Below are 19844 nucleotides of genomic sequence, written 5' to 3'. Positions count from 1 at the left end.
TAATTAAACACCACTCTAAATAGGATCGTTTAAATGGATTGGTGCTCTTAAGCTACTATCGAAACATCGAAATAACGCCGGAAGAAGTACTGGACGAACTAGCAAAAAAAAAAAGAAAAATAGATCTGATATTATAACTTATAACTTATAAGACACTAAAATAAAGATATAAAAATATAAATAATGTGTTATTTTTTCTTAATTTACTATAACATGTTATTATTACAATAAACCCCCCCCCCCCCATATAAAATTCCTGTCTACGGCACTGGGTAACGTAATATTATAATCTATAGCTTCCGAGCCGCGAGCACTGTTTATTGGATTTTCCCTCGCAGTTAATCCTCCTGATACTGAAATATTATTACAGTTAGCTGTTTCCCAGAATGATATTCATCTTTCCAATTTGGTTTTGCAAAAACGATTGCCGCGAGATCAAGAACAACATTTCCTCCGCATAGCGCACCACGAAATCGGTTATAACGTCCATTATCAAAAAGAACTTACTCTCTCCCTTTACGAAGAATAATACACTAGTACTCCGATAACGGTACTTATAAATTTCGAGATTATAATATAATGAGGCGTTTCTTTTAACGTTCTGGACCAACGCAAATGTATAGGTACTTCGTGCGGAATGAGTATATATTATATGTGTATATAGGTACATTGTACGCCAATACACTGTAGACAGTTGGTCAGTAAAAGTACGGTACCTACCAACTGATATAAATCTGGATTTCGTCGGTTTATCCGAGACCAGAGTACCTATAAAACACTTTATTTGGCTGCAATAAATGTTTATGGTACCTATACCTATAATCAATAAATAACCGTGGTGTAAAATATATTTTATATACACGATGTAAATTTTTTTTAGATTTAATAGAAACCTAACCTAACCATACCTACCAAATAATAAAACGTGATCGATTATATTTTATTCATTATTGTTAGATATTATTATTATATTTTTTTTCGTGGATCGAGGGTGTTTGTTTGAGGGCTAACTTGTTTTTTATTGTATGATAGTGGCTAAATTATCATTTGACTTTAAAATCTTTTTCACACGCAAAATTATTAATATGCTGGTTATCTTCCTGCCAACCAATACGTGGTATATCCTGTAAATCGAATTTCGCTCAAAGCACAATATCATCATAACAGAAATACGATAATATTTTTAATATAGTTTTTATTTGATTACGTGTGAGTACAATTTAGGACTGGAAAATTATAACGCTAATCTCGTTTGTAATTATTATGAGGTCAGAGCAATTTTTTAAAAGGAAATTACAGACACCTAAGATAGATATATACCCATTTTAGCTAGACTACTGTCAACTGTTTCAGTAAGCTCCGGCATTACTGTGGTCGTGGTGTTATGCAAACGTTTTCATGTACAGTTAAGTACACAACACTAAGGATAAGTTGTAGTGATATGGCGCCTTCTAGTTTTAGAAAATCCTTTTCAGCTGGATTCACATTTTAAATATTTGATGGTAATAAATTACACGGAGATAAGGAAATAAGTTTGTATACACTATTTATGCATGAGACTTTCCATAAAACATATTCTCAATATTTTGTCAATTGCAATAATAATTAATTATCTTGATTAAACGTCGGATGACGAAAATCCGTAATTATTCACTTACTATATTTTAATTTGAAAATAATTTCATAGAATTTCGTAGATAATATCATAAAAATATAATATTATAATATAGATCAAAAATATTTCACTAAATCCATGCCATTATTATATTTTTAAGTTTCAATGGTATTGAATTTGCATTCTATCGCATGAACGTACTTTGTATTTATGCAATAATTACATTGACTTGTAATACAAACTCACGTATTTAGAAACCATAATATACAGTAGGTATCGACTATTTTAATGTTATGATGAATTATATATTTTCTCGGTGTAGCATCGTTAATCCATGCAATTAGATGGGCGTGTGGACTGCTCCATAGTTTTTAAATTTAATTTGTTTACAGTAATATAGTTTAACGTAGTATTTATTGAATGGACTTGGTCATTTTAGTTCGTATTTTAAGTCAATTACTATAGTGACTATAGTTCATTCAAATGGATGGCACGTGCTTAACATTACCTTTGTTAAGTTATAATGAAAATTAACAATTCTCTATTATTTTGTAATGTATGGAGAAGTATCTAATGAATGATACAGTCAAGTCATATAAATATTTTTTTAATTTTTAAAAATACTAAAATTTAGCTTAAAATTTTACCATCACCCCATATCACGTTTGATTACAGTAATATATATTACTATTAAACTAACATGTATAATAATAACGATCCGATTACTGAGTATAGAAAATGGTCATCACTAATATTATAAATGTTAAGTATTAACATAAGAGTCTAATTAATGCTTTGAACGGTCGTGTATTAGGAAAGTCAGTCGCACTCATAATCTGATAATAACATGAACTAGTTAGGTAATGATATAACGTAAATTTCTATGACCTGTGTTACCAGAGCGTACTGCCTAAAAAGGACTTGTTTTCCGGGAACGAAATTAGCTGTGAATCAGTGATAAACTTTTTGATAAAACCACCTGTCGATTTCTGATTGTCACAAAATATGTAACATTTCATTGGTGTGCACCATGGCATGCGTTACTTCGAATACACCTTTCTAGCTTGTGAGTTGCCGATTTTGAGTGCAAAGGTGAGTGCGATATCACTAGCAATCCCGAGTACGAGTGAGTGTGCACTAACCAGGATTATGAGTTGTTCGTGTCCAGCATGCAATTAATGGCATTACCGCTGCAGCAGTAGGTATACAGATTTTCTTGTGCTTTTAATTAATTAAACTTTAAAATACTCGTCATGTACTTTCGAAGCATTTTTTCTTCTACTTTTCATGTTAAGATAGAGACACAAGAAAAACACATTATTATGAAATCAATTCATTCATTTCTTCTTTTCAATCAAAAAAAATATATATCCAATTCGGTACCGTAGATAAAAAAGTTGTAATTGTTTTTAATATATTATGTTTTTTCTTATAATGTTATACGAATATAATGAATTCAAGAACAGTATTTAAACATAAATAACATTGTTTGGAATAAAATATTTTCATTACTCCATAAAACTTAAGGCACTGTAGAAATGTTTTTTTTTGTTTTTACAGAAATAAAAAGTTCGATTTATGTAACGTGATTTTCCCTTAACTTCACTAAAATTATAAACATTTAAAGTCACCCCACAATTCAAGAGCTTATACTTTCATGAATCTCAACTCCCAAATCTAAATAAACAGTTTTTGAACGATATTAATAAGTATATAGTTATAATTCAGTTTATTATGGAAAAGTTTATGTCCCTCGTCCGTATGAAATGAAAATTATTCTCAACTTAAATGCTCACCAAAGTTTATCGCGTAATAAAATAACTATATGAATAGTAAAAACCGTTTAAAATAAATACATGTTCCTACTTCCTAGAATACTATTCTGTGTAATTCAATGAGTTAAAATTTCGAATGTATGAGTTCAACGCCATAATATTCTACGCAACTAACTAGAACCAAGCAAATTATGTATAATTTCCGGTGGGCAAATGTTCGTCCATCACACGCAGTGATTTAATTCATCGTGTTTAGTGAACATAATCTACAATTATGTTATCTGAAACGTTCTCATCCATATTTCATCCTTAACTGAAACACGAGGTGCCCGTTACCGGTAATTAAATTAGTGTATAACACTAAATCGCCAACTCGCATGTTTACTCTCGTCCAACAACGTCAGCAATAACCCGATTTATCGACATTATAGAATTACCATTCGGTCGAAAATGTCTGATATTGACCATCATTTTGTATGGAAATAAATAAAACATACTTCAATATCTATGTGTCTATGATATTATGTGGATACGCAATATTATATTAAAACACATTATATTTGTAGGTACATTATGAAAGTATCTTGTCAGTTTTATGAAAGCAAATGAAATGTTAAAGGTGCTTGTAATGAAATCAAAGAAAAATAGTTACTCTCGTGTATTGTGGGTTTTGATTCAATCATTGCATACAAAAAAGGATGCTGTGCAGATATAGTATTATACCGTTGTCAGTCGTCTACCTGTATGTCTATGAATAATAGATATTTTATAATTTGTTAATATAATATTCTTATTATTAGTAATATATTTTAGTCTAAATACTTTTAATAAAGCAGAGTATAATATATAAAATAATATTATGTAATATAGGTACGTGATGTCAAAAAGTATCAATTAAAAAAAAATAATCAAGCTCATAAGGAAAAAAAATATTTATTTTAAAATTTTCATCTTTAATAAAATATTTTTAATTACATTCTATAAAATATTAAAAATAATTATTTGAAGAGAAATTGTTATTTTATGTTTGAGTATTAAATTCCTATCATGTCTAGAAAAAGATATTAAAAATAATATTAAATGTTTAGTGGAAATTTCAAATATCTAGATTATTTGTTGTTTTTAATTACAACAAAAAACTAAAGTTTGCATTGTAAAAAACTGGTGTTGCGTAAATGTTTCAGTATTTCTGTAATTTTTTTTTTTAGTTTTTCTTGATTATTTTTAAAACTGTAGGAATTTTTTACTTTTAACTTGAACTTCTAGATACAATTTTCTACCAGAAATCATCGTCAAAATCGAAGCATTTTTTCTGCTCCAAAACGTATTGACATACAAAACAACAAGCATAAATGTAAAACCAATAAGTCATTCATTGCTCCCATCATTTGAATCTAAAATCGACAATTAAATAAAAGTTAATAAATTAAAATTATATAATTTTATTTCAATTTCAGTGTAGCTGACTTCATTTTCAATATAAAATAATATAAGGAATAAATTAGTTTTAGTAAATTAAAAATAATATATTCCATTTTATATTTTATCATAACATCAACGTTTTTAGTGAAATATTTAACGAAATAAACTGAACATAAAAATGTTCATTGAACAATATTTTCTTAATTAACATTATATTTAAAAGAAAGTAAAAATATTTAATATAAATTATAATTAGATGTGTTATATTAGTAGCATATTTTTATATAATTATAAATTTATATTATAAAATATAATTATCTTTACATATTATGTTATATCAATTTTATAAAATAAAATTCGTTTTTTTCATTACCGTAGAATGGGGTAACTCTGATTTCGCGGGGTAACTTTGATTCACTTATATTTTTATTCACCAGAGTACCATGAAGATTTAATTTTTTTTCATAAAATGGGGTTACTTTGATATGACATTAAGAAATATAAGTATCAAAGTTTCCCACTACCTTGTGTAACTTTGATAGCATATTAAAAAGATTGATATGTCAATAGATAACATCAGAAATTTAAAAATGTAAACGTTAAAATATTGATCATAACTAGCTGTAACTTGTATTTAATTTTGAGAGTTTTATCGTTAATACTACAGAAATTGTCCATAAAATAAAAAGTAAAATTGTCATAAAACAGTAAGAAATTATCAAAGTTACCCAATTTTACGGTAGTATATCAAATATGAATAAGTATTGTTCAAGTTATCATAAAGGTAGTTTTAATATTTATGGTGATGTATTCACCCCTTACAGTAAATGCTATCTATACAAATCGTACATCAATATTATATAATTAATATAATAAAATAGTTTAATATATCAGTATTATCATATTATAATATTATATGCTATTAATATTAAAAAAAATATAGAGATGGCTGATGAGTGGTTAATATTCTAATATTTATAATAGGTTTGGTAAAGTTATTAATATGAAACCATATACACCAATAGTAAAATAGATTTTTAGTGAATCAGTTTTGTTTGCGAAGCATTACAATATAGTCATTGGATTAACAATTAACAATTAACTATTGCATACTCAAGGATAATTTAAAAACATTCTATTAAAAAGATAAAAAATACAATTTTAAATATGAAAATAATGGAAACTCATTCATATAGCAACCATGAGTTTGTTACATTTACTCATCTTCATATCAAAAGTCGTTCAAACCAAATCAATTATTCTCTTAAAAGAAGCTGATCAGAAAAACCTCATCCAGCAAACAAAGAAGTACATACCATTAAAACTTTCACGGAAACCACAAGTAAAGATGCAATATAAAAAAGCGGGCAAGTGAAAGTCGCTCTGATTGTACAGCAAGTGGGTGCCTGTAATGCATTGTGATAAATTTGAATTCAATGATATAACCTTCTATGTACGAAAAACGATTCTGAGTGGAGACGGTTTGTTAGCCTAGGATATTTTATATTGTTATTATTAATACGGTAGCCGGTTAAGTTGAATAATTATTACTTGTTTATTATCATATTTTTGTATACAATAATATACTTTAGAAGTTTAAAGTACCCAAGAATAATATTTTTAAGATATAACACAAAACTACGTAAAACCGTTCTTCTTCGTTTAAATGTCTAATTTCGTTCAAATTTGAATTTAAAATAACTATTAAAAAAAATCTCTGTTTATATATTTTTTTAGATTTTTTGGTTACTGAATAACCTATTTACGTGGAACTAAGTTTCAAATTTTCAATTCTTAGGTACCTATAAAAGTTGAACAATTTATACATTTTTAACAGCAAAATCGTTTAAATTTTGTCAAAATTGGAAATTGAATACTTATAAACAAAAATTGTGCCTTCGTAATTTTAATATATTTTATCTTCTATTGTTACAATATATCAGGAGTCTTGTATTAAATATTTATGCTTTTTGACTCAATAAATACAATTTTATTTTAAATGTCCATAAATAGCTCAAAACGAATCAAAATATTTTTAAACTTTCCTCAAGTATAGAAATTTATAAAATAAACATAATATAGTCTAAATTTCAAGTACCTACATTAATTCGTTTTTGAATTACAACAAAATAAGAAAATCGCTACATGAGAAATCGAGTGGATATCTATTGTTGTAAAAATTCTTGAAAACATCAAACGCTCATAAAAATTTAATTTCACTTTCCGTCAAAAAAAGGCTTTTCATCTATAGGACTAGTAGAAAACCTCATTTCCTGTAAATTATTACAGAACAATTGAAATTAAAAAGAAACTCATAGTCCATAACATTACGTAATTTATACAAAACAGATAAACGTTTTTTTTCTCAAATTTCTATAATAACTCACATAAGAATATAATAATAGGAGTGACAAATAACAATACGATATCGTCTCACCTAACCCAACTACCCACGTCAGAGCTGACTCAAAGAATTAATATTATGAACATATTATACTAATAAGTTACAGGTGGAAAGTATTCATCATTCAAGTCTGAGACGTACAAAATTCTAACTACTCATCGACTTTGATGGAACAAACAATCAAATATTTATATCGGAAGAATAAGTAATTTGTATCATCTGCAAGTCAACTGGATATACGGCATAAACATGACCATAAATCGACGTACTCCAAACAACTTTACAGTTAACACCAATAGTTATAACTTATAAATACAGCGAACATAATTGAACCAATAAATATAACGAACTCTGATTCAAACGATAAGATAAACTAACAAATTAAAAGTTGGGTTAAGACAACAAATAAAGTAATGTATACATATATAGAAAAACCCAAACGCAAAGAACTCAATAAAGTATACAACTTATTTTTCATGCTCAAGCACAACTCCTGAGTTACCACTGCACCACCAAATATCAATCCCAAATAAATCATATTTATGACAATGTAGGTAAACAAAGAGTTACACTGTGTTACACTTACTATGACACAATTTTTTGTAAATTTTATCGTGTATAGAAAATGCTAATATAAACAACCAGTGAACATTTTATTTAACATATGAATAATAATATATGATTATTATCTACGGTCATTTGTTGTAGAGTTACACCAAAAACCAAAACCCATTATGTCAAAAACAGATTTTGCGTAAAAATTCCCGATTTTCCTATATTTTTTTTCTTTTTGTTTTCCTCGACGCTTTTTAAAATCACTGGGGATTTTGACCTCCTCAATGCACGAACAATATTTACTTTCCCATCGGAAAAGATACTGAAGTTGAAAATCTTAGCATCATTTCGACTACTAACCGTGAACACAGACACAAAAAAAAATGTTTAAGAAAACAAACACATCATTGTAAAACCAATATATTCATCGCTCCACACAGAATATAAAAATAATAAATATGAATTATTTATATTGATACCTAGTTAATTATTCTTTTTCTAGTGTTAAAGATTATAGAAGATAGGTATTCAATTTTTTTTTAATTTTAAGTATTATTAAACTTTAAAGTGTAAACTAATTAAGCTAGTCACATATTATTTAGTTATTAAAAGTAATAATTATTACCTAGCTTTTGGATAAAAAAAATATCAAATCAATTTTATAAAGTGATATTATATTTTATTACGTCCAATACCCTAAAATAGTGACTTCAGTGCTAAGTATTGTCGTAAGTCACTAGGGTTGGCGGTTTAATGGCCAATTTCAATTGAATGGTTGCGTAGAGTATAGGTACCTTGGGAGTAGAAAAACAATGTAAACTATTATAAGAACCGAGAGTGTATAATAATATGGCTAGTATGATTTTCACCATTGGTATGCTTTTAAAAAAAATCAGTTTTATAAATCGTTGACAACGAACAAATATAATGTATAACAGTATAGTTATACATTGTAATAGTTAATAGTTTTACTATATAACTAAATAAATTGTAAGTATTACAGAAAGAAAATGTATATTAATACGCAAAAAAAAAATAATTGCATTATGATAATAATATTGTTTTCACTAATTAATTTCATATTAGTAGGATCGTTAATGTGTTTCAGCAAAATAAAAGTATTATTAATTGTTTTTAAAACATTATCTCACTGCCCCGCTATCCATACAGATTGTAATAACTATCATTTTATAAATAAAATATATATAAATAATTAGTATTTCTACATACAGGTGTGTAATACTAACAACAGCTTTAAGTAATTGGTTATTAATTATTTAAATAAACACAATTTATTGATAAGACATGTCATGTATTATAGTCAATATCTATTATTTAATTTAAAACTATAATATTTATACCTAGATACCCATAAAAGAAAGAACGGTAAAAAACATATTTATTTGAACAAAAACTTTAAGTGTAAGATTATAGACGTGTTTACAATAGATTACCATTTTCCCTTGAAAATAATCGTGATTCTATTGTGTTATAAAAACACCACTACCATTTATATAACACCAGTTTTTAAGTATTTATAGTAAACGAATACCTGTATTTAACGATAGGAAAAGAATAAAAACTATATAATGATAACTATAATATGTCAAAATAGAAAGTGTTTAAATATAATTAATTTATCAAAATAAAATATAACAAAAACATATTATAATAATATACAATACACCTATAATAGGGACATAATAATTATATATATTCTGATTTAAACATAATTCCTCAACAATTAATTTTTTTTTTGTTTTATGTACAAAACGCATTTTTGGTGCCATAATTTTTCGTAAGACTGAAGATTAACTTTATGATCTTAATTTGATAAAATTTCGTATTTAGAATTAAATTATAATTATAAATTATAAAACAGTTTCTCTAAATCTTTTACTTGATTAATGGGAATTCTTGAAATATTTGACGCTCACTAGATAGGTCCCATTATGCATAATATATTATGCGTAATTTAACGCGAAAAGGTTGATTAAAAATAAATAATGCTACAAGAAAGAGGAGGTACTGGGTGCACACCAAAATTAATAAGTTAATGTAAGAGTGTCTTCTTTAACATACAAAATTAATTAAAGGTTATGTATGGAAGATTTAAAGATAATTTAATATAAAATAGGTACTGTATCAGCGTATCACTATTGTTTCTTCTAATAAATTATATTGGCATCAAGCTATGACTTATTAATTATAACTAACACCTTCGCCATTGTATTTTAATCGACCTCTACCAGATGTGTATAGCCAATAAATTGTCTATTTTAAATATTAAAATATTTCATTTATAAAAATAATAATTGTGATTCATCACGATACAATGTTTAAAACTTAAATGCTTAGAAAATCACTGACCTATCCATTATTTCCCATAGTAGAATTATGTTGTATATATCTGTAAGGAATAAAACTATAACACGAGCTCAATAAAGCTTGCTTAAGTTTTCATGTTTTAAAAACTGAATCATTGGTAGATATATACTCTGAAACGTATAAACAATAAAAAACATAAAATGTTTAGAGTATTTTATGATACAAAAGTGTTGGTAATATGATGTCAATAAGATCATTACCAAGATTATTTTTACTAGCTGGATTTTATAAATTCTATTTGTTCTACATATATTTCATTATTGTATTATGTTAATATAATGATATTTTTTTGGAAAAGTGTATCAAACAATGTACATGCTAATAAATTAATAAAATGGTTTTATTATTCTATTATCACATTGTTCAAAGAAGTAAATTTATATTATAAATTACAGATTAATAAAAACATAAATATTATAACCATAAATGATAATATTATTGTGTCGTATAAAAATATTAATAACAGTTTTAAAATTTGAAGTTATTATTATTATTATTATTATTATTATTTTTATTATTATTATTATTGTACTATACCCTATATTGTGATTGTATATACATATCTATTTATACATTACTTTTGAAGTGCCTATTCTTTTACACAATCCGTACATTATATGAAATAATTCTCAAAGAAGAAGAAATGGTATGATATTATTTTACTTTATTTGAATACATTTTCTTGCCAATTATTTTTTCACAAACATATTATGCCATATTAAATTTTAATATAGTTGCTTAGGACCGAGTATCATAAATAAAGGAGTTTTGTTCAGGGGCGCCATTTCAGTTTTTTTTTAAAGTGTGCAAACAATTAAAGAGGCCAATTTTTTCTCACCTCCAGGCCAATCGTTAAAAAAACGTTTCTAGTGTTTTCAGTTTTTCATTACAGATTCATTACAGTATCAAAAACATACTTAATAAAAACATATTTTTATAGTTAACACATTACATTTTACCGTTCATACATTCTGTTTATATACTGTATAGTGTATAGTAAAGATATTTTTAGATAGAATAGATGCATATTATTATTATTATTATGTCTTTTGTCTATCAGTAACCAGGGGTGGACTGGCCCAGGGTGCTATACACAAAGTAGCACCCCGGGCCACCGTTAATGTATTTATGATCCGGGCCCCCGATTACCACAATCGGTATACGGTATAATACTGGTATAATACGGTATTATACAAAATAAAATTAAATAACATATTTAAACATCTCTACAAATAAACAACATGTTATTCTTAATTTTTTTTTTATATTTACTTATAAAACTAAGGGCTCTTTCCTAATTTAGGTAGGTTTGAAAAAAAATTAGGGGCTCCGAATTAATTTTGCACCCCGGGCCAATAATAGCCAGTCCGCCCCTGTCAGTAGCCACTTACCATTTACACATATTTGTGTGTGCCAGTGAATAAAGTGATACCGATATCAATTTATCAATGATCAAATTAAAGAACACAATATTATAATATTATTTATGATTATCAGTGAATAGCTGCGGTGCATGCACAATTAAAGATTGGCAAACTGAAGGCCATCTGGCCATAGTATTAATTAGGCCTAGGCCAATTGTGGACAGCAAAATTACAGGGTGTGCGAGTGCACACCCTGCCCCCCCCCCAAATGGCGCCCCTGGTTTTGTTTTTCTATACTCATTATTACTCATATACGTATTATATGAAGCAAGGATACCTTTTATAACCTAATCAATATTTAAATACGGTCACAATAAGTCACATTAAGTATACCTATATCGCGTTATAATACATTTTCTTATGGTCCTTAATGGTAATTTCAAAATTAAATTTATACGAGAAGATAATGTAAATTCGGAACAGAAGTGCCTATCTACATAATTTACTATTAGTAAATTAATTAATAGATTTAGTCATATTAAACAATATAGCTTGTCTGTGCCGTAAACTAATAAATTATTATTTAGATTTATAAATGTATAGTGCATACCCTATTTTGAGCAAATTAGAACAACAATAAAATATGTACAAGGGGTATATTAATAAGTACGAATGAATATGCACAGAATTCACGCATATTAATATTCAGGAAATATCAATATTTCAATTTTGAATTATAGCTAGGTACCTAATCTCATTCAGCTTCTACCTATCTAATTTGTTTATAATATAACTCAATACAAATACTACTCCTTCAAATTACAATTTATATAATATTATATCAAATGAAAAATAAAATATATCCTTCTTGATAGATAAAAATGAAATTAGTGGTTGTCATTTGAAAAAAATAAATTTGTATCGCCATAGTATTGTATACTCCTTTAACATTCAAATAAAGTATTGGAAAATGGTATTTAAGTATACTTGAAATTCGCAAAAACCTGAATTAGAAAAAAAAATATTGAATTATGCTCGATCAGTTACTTTTAAAAAAAAAACTGTCTGAATTTAATAATTACAAGAATATAAATATTATAGTACTTATCTATTTTTATTTTTTTTATGACAATAAGTCGTTCAAATTTCGATTTAGATGTTATTTTGGTTTGTGTCTAAAGACATTTTTTAAAGTTTAAAAATGCTCTGATCTTCTGAAACTTCTGAAAAGTTTCTGGTAGTAAATTGGATCTGTTTAGTACTTTGGGATGTCAAACTATCACTGATACTTTCAAAATTATTGGTAAAAACAAAAAAAAACAAGAAATTAAGAAAAGGTGGAGATTTTTACACAGATACTGTTTCGGCCAAATTGATTTTGTTTTTTGTTCTAATAAAAAAATGAAGAACTATTAACTTTAAATATGCACAACATATTTAGATTATCATTTGCTAAATATTTTATGATTTTTAAAATATTTTGTAACTAGTAATTTTTTAAGTATTCATAAATATTGTAATTTGTCAACCTTTTTTTTTAGTTATGGTTCAATTTATGCATGATCACATTTTTGTTTTTGAGTAAAAAAGTTTATTAATTCAATACAGTGTTCTTCATAAGTTATTATAACCGAAATCAAAAATACCATACTAAACATTTTATTCGTGACTATATGCGTTTAAAGTTTAATTTTTTTTTTTTAATTTGATTATATCACAAACATTTCCATATTATTTGTAGCCATAAAATTCATAAAATTTTACATTTTAGCTCTTATTTGATGACGTATTTAGTTAGTAACTATTTCAATGTTGTGTGTTTTTTTATCTGTTTTCGCATTTTAGAGAAGAACATATTATTTAATCTCTAACTTTGAATGTGATTTCTGATAGAAAATTAGATCTAGTTGAAATTTAGTATAAATTAAAAAATAATCAAGTAAATTAAAAAAAAAAAACGGACAAAGTAAAATAATTACACACTAATAAACCACTATCCCTACTTCTGAGCGAGTTCGCCAATTTTATATAAAGAAACTATTTATTTCAGTCCTAAAAATCAATACATTCATCGGAGCGCTGAAAATCAAAAATGTTTACCTACATGATTTTGTGTGATTTTCAGTAATAATAATATATCATTTTATAGCAGTTAAGTTGATATCCAACAGGATAGTCCAACAATCGTCTCCAAACAGTTGTTGGGCGGTTGCCATTGATTTATCCGTTTAGCTTCACGCCGTCCGTTTTCTTGTTACGAGTAATTGCTTTTTTCCGACTTCCTTTTCTTGCTTTTTTTTTCTAATAGAACCCAATCCCAGTCATTGTATATATATATACACTCCCTGTGAAATCCTATCTCTGAAAAGCGCGTTTTCGTGTCCCTCCAGAGAATACACTGTTTAGGTGAAAAAGAAGCTCGTTTTCATTTCGCTTCGGATGCGTAAAAGAAAATGATTTGCAATGCCTTATATGTCTGTTACCATAGCTCTCGTTTCATTTCTCCAGGGATAACGATGTTTAAAAACTTCACCGCGACGACAAATTACCGGAAACTAATTAAATAACCCACAATAATTATCATGGAACTTTTTCGGTCATTATCATTTTAATAACAAAACAATCGTGCTTATTGTGAGTTCTCATTTAGAGTCGCACTTCACAACACAAAAACTGATGCACAATAATATAATAATAATAATATATTTTATTGTAAGTAACGTGGATGTGTTCGGCAGGTCGCACTCGTTTATATATAAGAACATTTCGCCATTTGTCTTACGTATGGCTATATTTGATTTAATGTCTCTGCCATCCTATATAATAGTATCTGCTCGGGCTTATATTAGAAAATAAATGATTTCCCGAGTAAAACAACTTGAATTATACGCACTTGTCGTCCACAGACACTTCCAATAATTCTAATCAGATCAAGAATGCTAAATGAATAACCAGTAATAATCGGTTATATAATACAGTGTCGTTTTTTTTTTAGTCTAATATTTGTAGGCTGGTAAAATACCTAAAACGAAAGTATACCACACTCATATTATATCTCTATAAACTGGAAACAGATGTTTGAGAAAATAATAAAAATTACAGAGATTAACATATAATATCCACATCGTCAACATGCCATTATAATATTATATTCTTTCAATCAATTTTTTTTTTATCGCATAGTTTACGGTTACACTTTTTTTTTAATCATACATAAGACATAAAATAGGTGACGTAATATAATATTATAATCATTGTGTATTTACTACAACAACATCAGCACTCTCTTTAATGGATTAATACGACCAAAAGTTAAGTATAAAATGTTTCACGTTATCATATTATCATATGCTTTATTTGATGTTGTTTGTTCTTGTATATCAATTATCTCTCTATACGTAATGTATTTACATTAATTTAATGGCTATATGCCCAGTTCACTACTTTACAACTTACAAGAGTCTTCAGCACAAAACGCATACTTGTGACGTTAAAAATCGAATGGACTGTGTTTTTATTGCTGGTAAATACGCTTAGAAGTTTTCAACTTTTGTTTTTAGATGCTAATTTTTACCATCAAAACTTATATATTTAGTAATCCCTTGTTTCAAAACTAAAAAAAAAATAACAATATATATGTCAGTCGGAAATAAACATGTTAAAAATGTAATACTCCCTTAAGTACCTACACAATTTTTATGCATCTGAAATAAAACGTATATTATAGTTATAGTATAAAATATGTTATTTTCTCAAATAAAATATTGTCGGTGAGTAGGTATAAATAATAGATTACAATTTGCATTTTTTTAATCAATAAATATTTTTATTTATTTTTTCAACCATCTTATTTAAAACTAATAATATTATATATTTTGACAAACAATTTTTTTCTTAATGTTTTTTTGTTGATATAATTTATAATGATAAAATTACAGCTGAAATGTATAAACTTTTTAGTATTATAAAATATGGTTAATTTATTATATACCTTTTTAACAAGAAACATATGATAAAGGGCCATTATAATATTATGATATATTCGAATATACGTAGTTTTTATTTGTGGGGCTCCCCCAAAATATTTATAACAAATATACAATTGTTCATAATATTCTAAAAATCTTGAAAGATATAAAAAGAAAATTAAAGGTAATGTGTCTGTTTGGCATACATGTATTCAATCCCCACCCCCAACCACCATACCCAAGAAAAAAACACTTATGTATACTAGTCATAGAAATAAATTAGTATGTTCAAGATATTTTACAGAATTAATAACGTTTAAAATTATTGCGAGGAAAAGGTCGTAAATTAAAAAGTTTAACTAATTAAAAATATTACTTGCTTAATTTTTTTTTAAATTTATTATAACTCAGTCGTCATGATCTTGTTTATCCTCTTACTTTATTCCGTAGCAGACTTTAGTTTGGGAAAATAAAGATTTATGATAACAAAGTAATTTCGTTCTGAACACTTCCCAGATAGTTCTCCGTTCCCGTGCCATTGCCACTGAAACATTTGTATCCGCTGTAGTTGTGTTGTATGTCCGATAAAGTTGCAAATTTCTATTCAAAACTTGTTCGCATAATATTCGATATTATACCATGCATGAAAGCCGTACCTTAAATAAAAAAATCGTGCCTTAACAAATAAATTATATTAATTCCTTATAATATTATACTCTTACAATTTTTAAATTCTACAATTATATAACAATACATTATACTAATGTAGTATAAATTATAGTCAACACGCATCGTCAAAATTGATAGCTGTCACCTATCATACTAAAATTATTATTGTATTCGTGATCTTCAATTCCATTGACGTACTGTTTACCTGCCGATTTGTCGGCCGCAGTTTATTTGAGTGTTTAACGCAAACGCAAAATGCAAATTAAATTATTTCAACTTTAAAATAAATTAATTAATAAAAAAATGTAATGTGCAGAATTAATTGCAACACATTACTACTATACACATTATATTGCCCAAAAGTTTCGTGATTGGGACTGTCAATATTTCAATAGGTACTACATACTATTACAATTTATCTTTTATTAAAACTTACATTAAATACAATCATATTATACGATATTAAAAATCGATCACAAACATCTGTGTTGTTTTTAAATTAATCACAAAACTTGGAATGAAGTTACTGCAATAATAATTATAGACGATTATTGAATCATTTCAGGCTCTGTGTAGATTAAGTTGATACATTAGTTAAATCGAAATTATATTGCGGTCGATGAATAATGAAGGTTAAATGAATCAAATTCAATTTCACAACCCTCCTTTCGAAAAGTCCCTTATGGTAACATTCCGTTACATGTATACAAGAAATAATATTTCCGTAGAGTAGTCTTGTTATAGCTCGCATGACTGATGGAATATCTGATCCTTTCTTCAATTAGTTTTCAACAAAGTATGCGAGGACCACTGCAATTGCAATGTTATTGTTATTGACATTGTATCATATTAATATCGTTTGGTTTTCTTTAACTGAACGTCCAGTTCAGTTTTATCTGTAAAACTCTCGAAAAATCTTTAGACTCGTATGTATAGAGTTGAATTGACTCCCATTAATTTTATACTACAATACCTGCCTATCTATAATTGAATTTGCTTCGTAATTTATACCTACCTACAACGTATGTATGCTCGTATGTACGTTCAGGATTATATTATTATTACAATATACAACTATGTGATATCAGCAAACTTTAATTTCGTATTGTTTGTCCACTCGATACATTATTGTGTTTTATGTTTGCTATTTTGATCCATTCAATATGAATTGCATCCTTCTATATTATGTTTAATACAAGTTGCATGCGGTATAAGAGTAAGTACTAAAAACAGTTCTTCAATTTAAAATTATGATATAGTATCGTCATAATAGTTCAATTTTATTTTAACAAATTGTTTTGTATACTATTTATGTATTGAAATTACTAAAACTTTAGTATACCTACTTCAATTAATATTCTCCCCCATTACTTGAAATATTTTTTTACCTCATACTGCGTTTAATATAGGTACATCAAATAATATCTGTACGTCAATATTTACTAGGATTTATGGCCACAATTGTAATTTAAGATAATACAAATTTTATCTTATGTCCGTTTCAAAAAAATCTCCAAAAAAAAATATATTCTGAAATAAAACACACATTTTATGTCATTATTATTCTATTATTTTGGCACGCTTTAAAAACCATAGAATAAATTGAAAAAAGTTTTTATAAAGATGTTGCTAAATATTAAGTGTTTTAAAAATCTAAATTTTAAATGAGTTTCATTTTAAGGGAAATGGACATTGGACGAAGTTTTTGGCAATTTAAACATAGTACTATGTCATTACTTGAAATAACGAAGGACTAAAAAACAAAGTTTTCGTTTATATTGATTTAAAAACGATCACAATGATTAGTAACGATTTTAATTAATATACAATGATAAAATATAATTATTATATTGAATGCATATTGGATTACGTCGCATTTCGGAATGGGCTTATTAAGTATCATTCATTTATATTGAATACATTTATTTTATTTGTTTTGTATGATGAACTATGAAGTACAAAATTATCCTTTATATAATTTTTATTTCGGAAGTTTTTATAAACCAATAAAGAAAATTGGCAATAATCAATCATTGTAATCATGGATCAAATTAATGATTTTAATAATGATAGCTATTATTTATTATGATAAATTATGGTTTAGTTATAGGTGCCCAAAGCTAATTTACATTCAAATTATCAACTTATTTTCACAAAATATACACATTTAATTAGGTATAAAAATGTGTTCATTATAATACATCTCTGTAATAATATTCATTAAGCACATTAATGAACCTAGGTACGTATTGTAATATCTTATTATGCAGAACACTATAGGTATGACGTGATAACACTTATCTTTTACATCTCTGATGATCACTATTATGTAGTTTAATCATTTACAAACTTAATAGTTGTTCTTTATAGTGCACGATGCAATATTATAATAATCGTCATATAACATTATTAAGCACCTGTCAGAAATCTTACCAAATTCATCACAAATGAAACGAAATTAGATTACAGAACGCAAATGCTGATATCGTGTCAACCATCATTGATTTAACATAAATTAATGTCAGTTGAAATTCGCGATGGATTTTACAACCTACCTTTGATAATCCAATGCATACCTATTACAATAAAATCAAACCATGCTGCAGACTGACGTTGGTGGTATATCACGAATGATTGACTGCTTTAAAATATGCCTGTAGCTTTATAATATTATTCATTATGTTATTTCTTCAAACCCCTGACACTTGGCGTATCTATCCAATTAGATTCAATTATAAATAACGTTATTTAAAAAAATCTACTCGATTAAACCTAATAATCTATATCATAACTCGTAAGCATATGCTTTATTCTATTCGAATGATTTAACAATAAATTGCAAACTACTTATTTATTTCCAATCCATCAAATCAGTTTCAAAACAAATATAGGTACCAGGTACCTACTACATTTAAAAATGATCAGCATTTTATCAATGAATTCAAATATATAAATTGCTAAGCATGTAATATTATACAGTATAATAATTGATAATAGGTAGCATTGTTCACCCATTTTATGTAAGCAACTTATGTTGAACACAAAATGTCAATTAAAACTTCGTATCATGCATACATACGGTACTCGAGTAAAAAATTAGAGTTATAGTATATAAAACAACATATCCTAGTACATTTTTCCATATAAAATAAACTTATTGATATTTCATATGCCGTACTAATATAGTTAGATTACTTAAAATGTCTAACGTGATTGTCTTAGCTTTCAGCTATAATTAAACAATGTACAATAATTCAGTTAAGACAACCTACTATAAAATACGAACAATTATTTTGTCATAATGATAAGTCTATTAAACCGTCAAGTGTATGTAAGAATGCCTACTACTATTTTAAATTCTTATAATCTAAATAAAAATAAACTGTAAAACAAAACAAACAAGAGCAATTTGCTAAAAATATCTTTCTCGTCAATTATTGTCGCCGTCGCCATTCATCGATATCATCTGGTAACCATCTACTGAGCCGAATTCCCAGAAGCATTTATTGTCATGGATTATGTGTAGCGCTTCTCCCCGTCTTAAAGTCACATCCGCCCGTTAAGACTACACTTTAACGGGCCTGGGAGAGTGGAAAAAGGAGCTCAACGTGGAACAAACCTCCTTCCTACTGATTTCTCTCTCTCCCTCGACCGTATCAACTTAAAGACTTTCGCCTCTCCTCC

At 26.9% G+C, this 19844-nt stretch overlaps 1 protein-coding gene across 4 annotated transcripts in view; it reads left to right on the top strand.

Moving 5' to 3' along the window:
• Positions 1 to 19844, top strand: part of LOC100168952 (neuroligin-4, X-linked-like) — a 365515-nt gene that overhangs the window by 220544 nt on the left and 125127 nt on the right. Inside the window, exon 1 of one of the 4 annotated variants that reach the window (XM_029490518.1) lies at positions 14856 to 15046. The exons of the other annotated variants lie outside the window; for them this stretch is intronic. Coding sequence (XP_029346378.1) covers positions 14944 to 15046 — 103 coding nt within the window. The 5' untranslated portion in view covers positions 14856 to 14943. Of the gene's footprint in view, positions 1 to 14855; positions 15047 to 19844 lie in introns of those variants that run through there. 4 annotated transcript variants of the gene reach the window in all.

Source organism: Acyrthosiphon pisum, chromosome A2 (genome assembly GCF_005508785.2).
Source record: "Acyrthosiphon pisum isolate AL4f chromosome A2, pea_aphid_22Mar2018_4r6ur, whole genome shotgun sequence".
Taxonomy (NCBI): Eukaryota; Metazoa; Arthropoda; class Insecta; order Hemiptera; family Aphididae; genus Acyrthosiphon; species Acyrthosiphon pisum.
The sequence above is the reverse complement of the archived record's forward strand: the minus strand, read 5'-3'. Positions and strand labels throughout refer to the sequence as shown.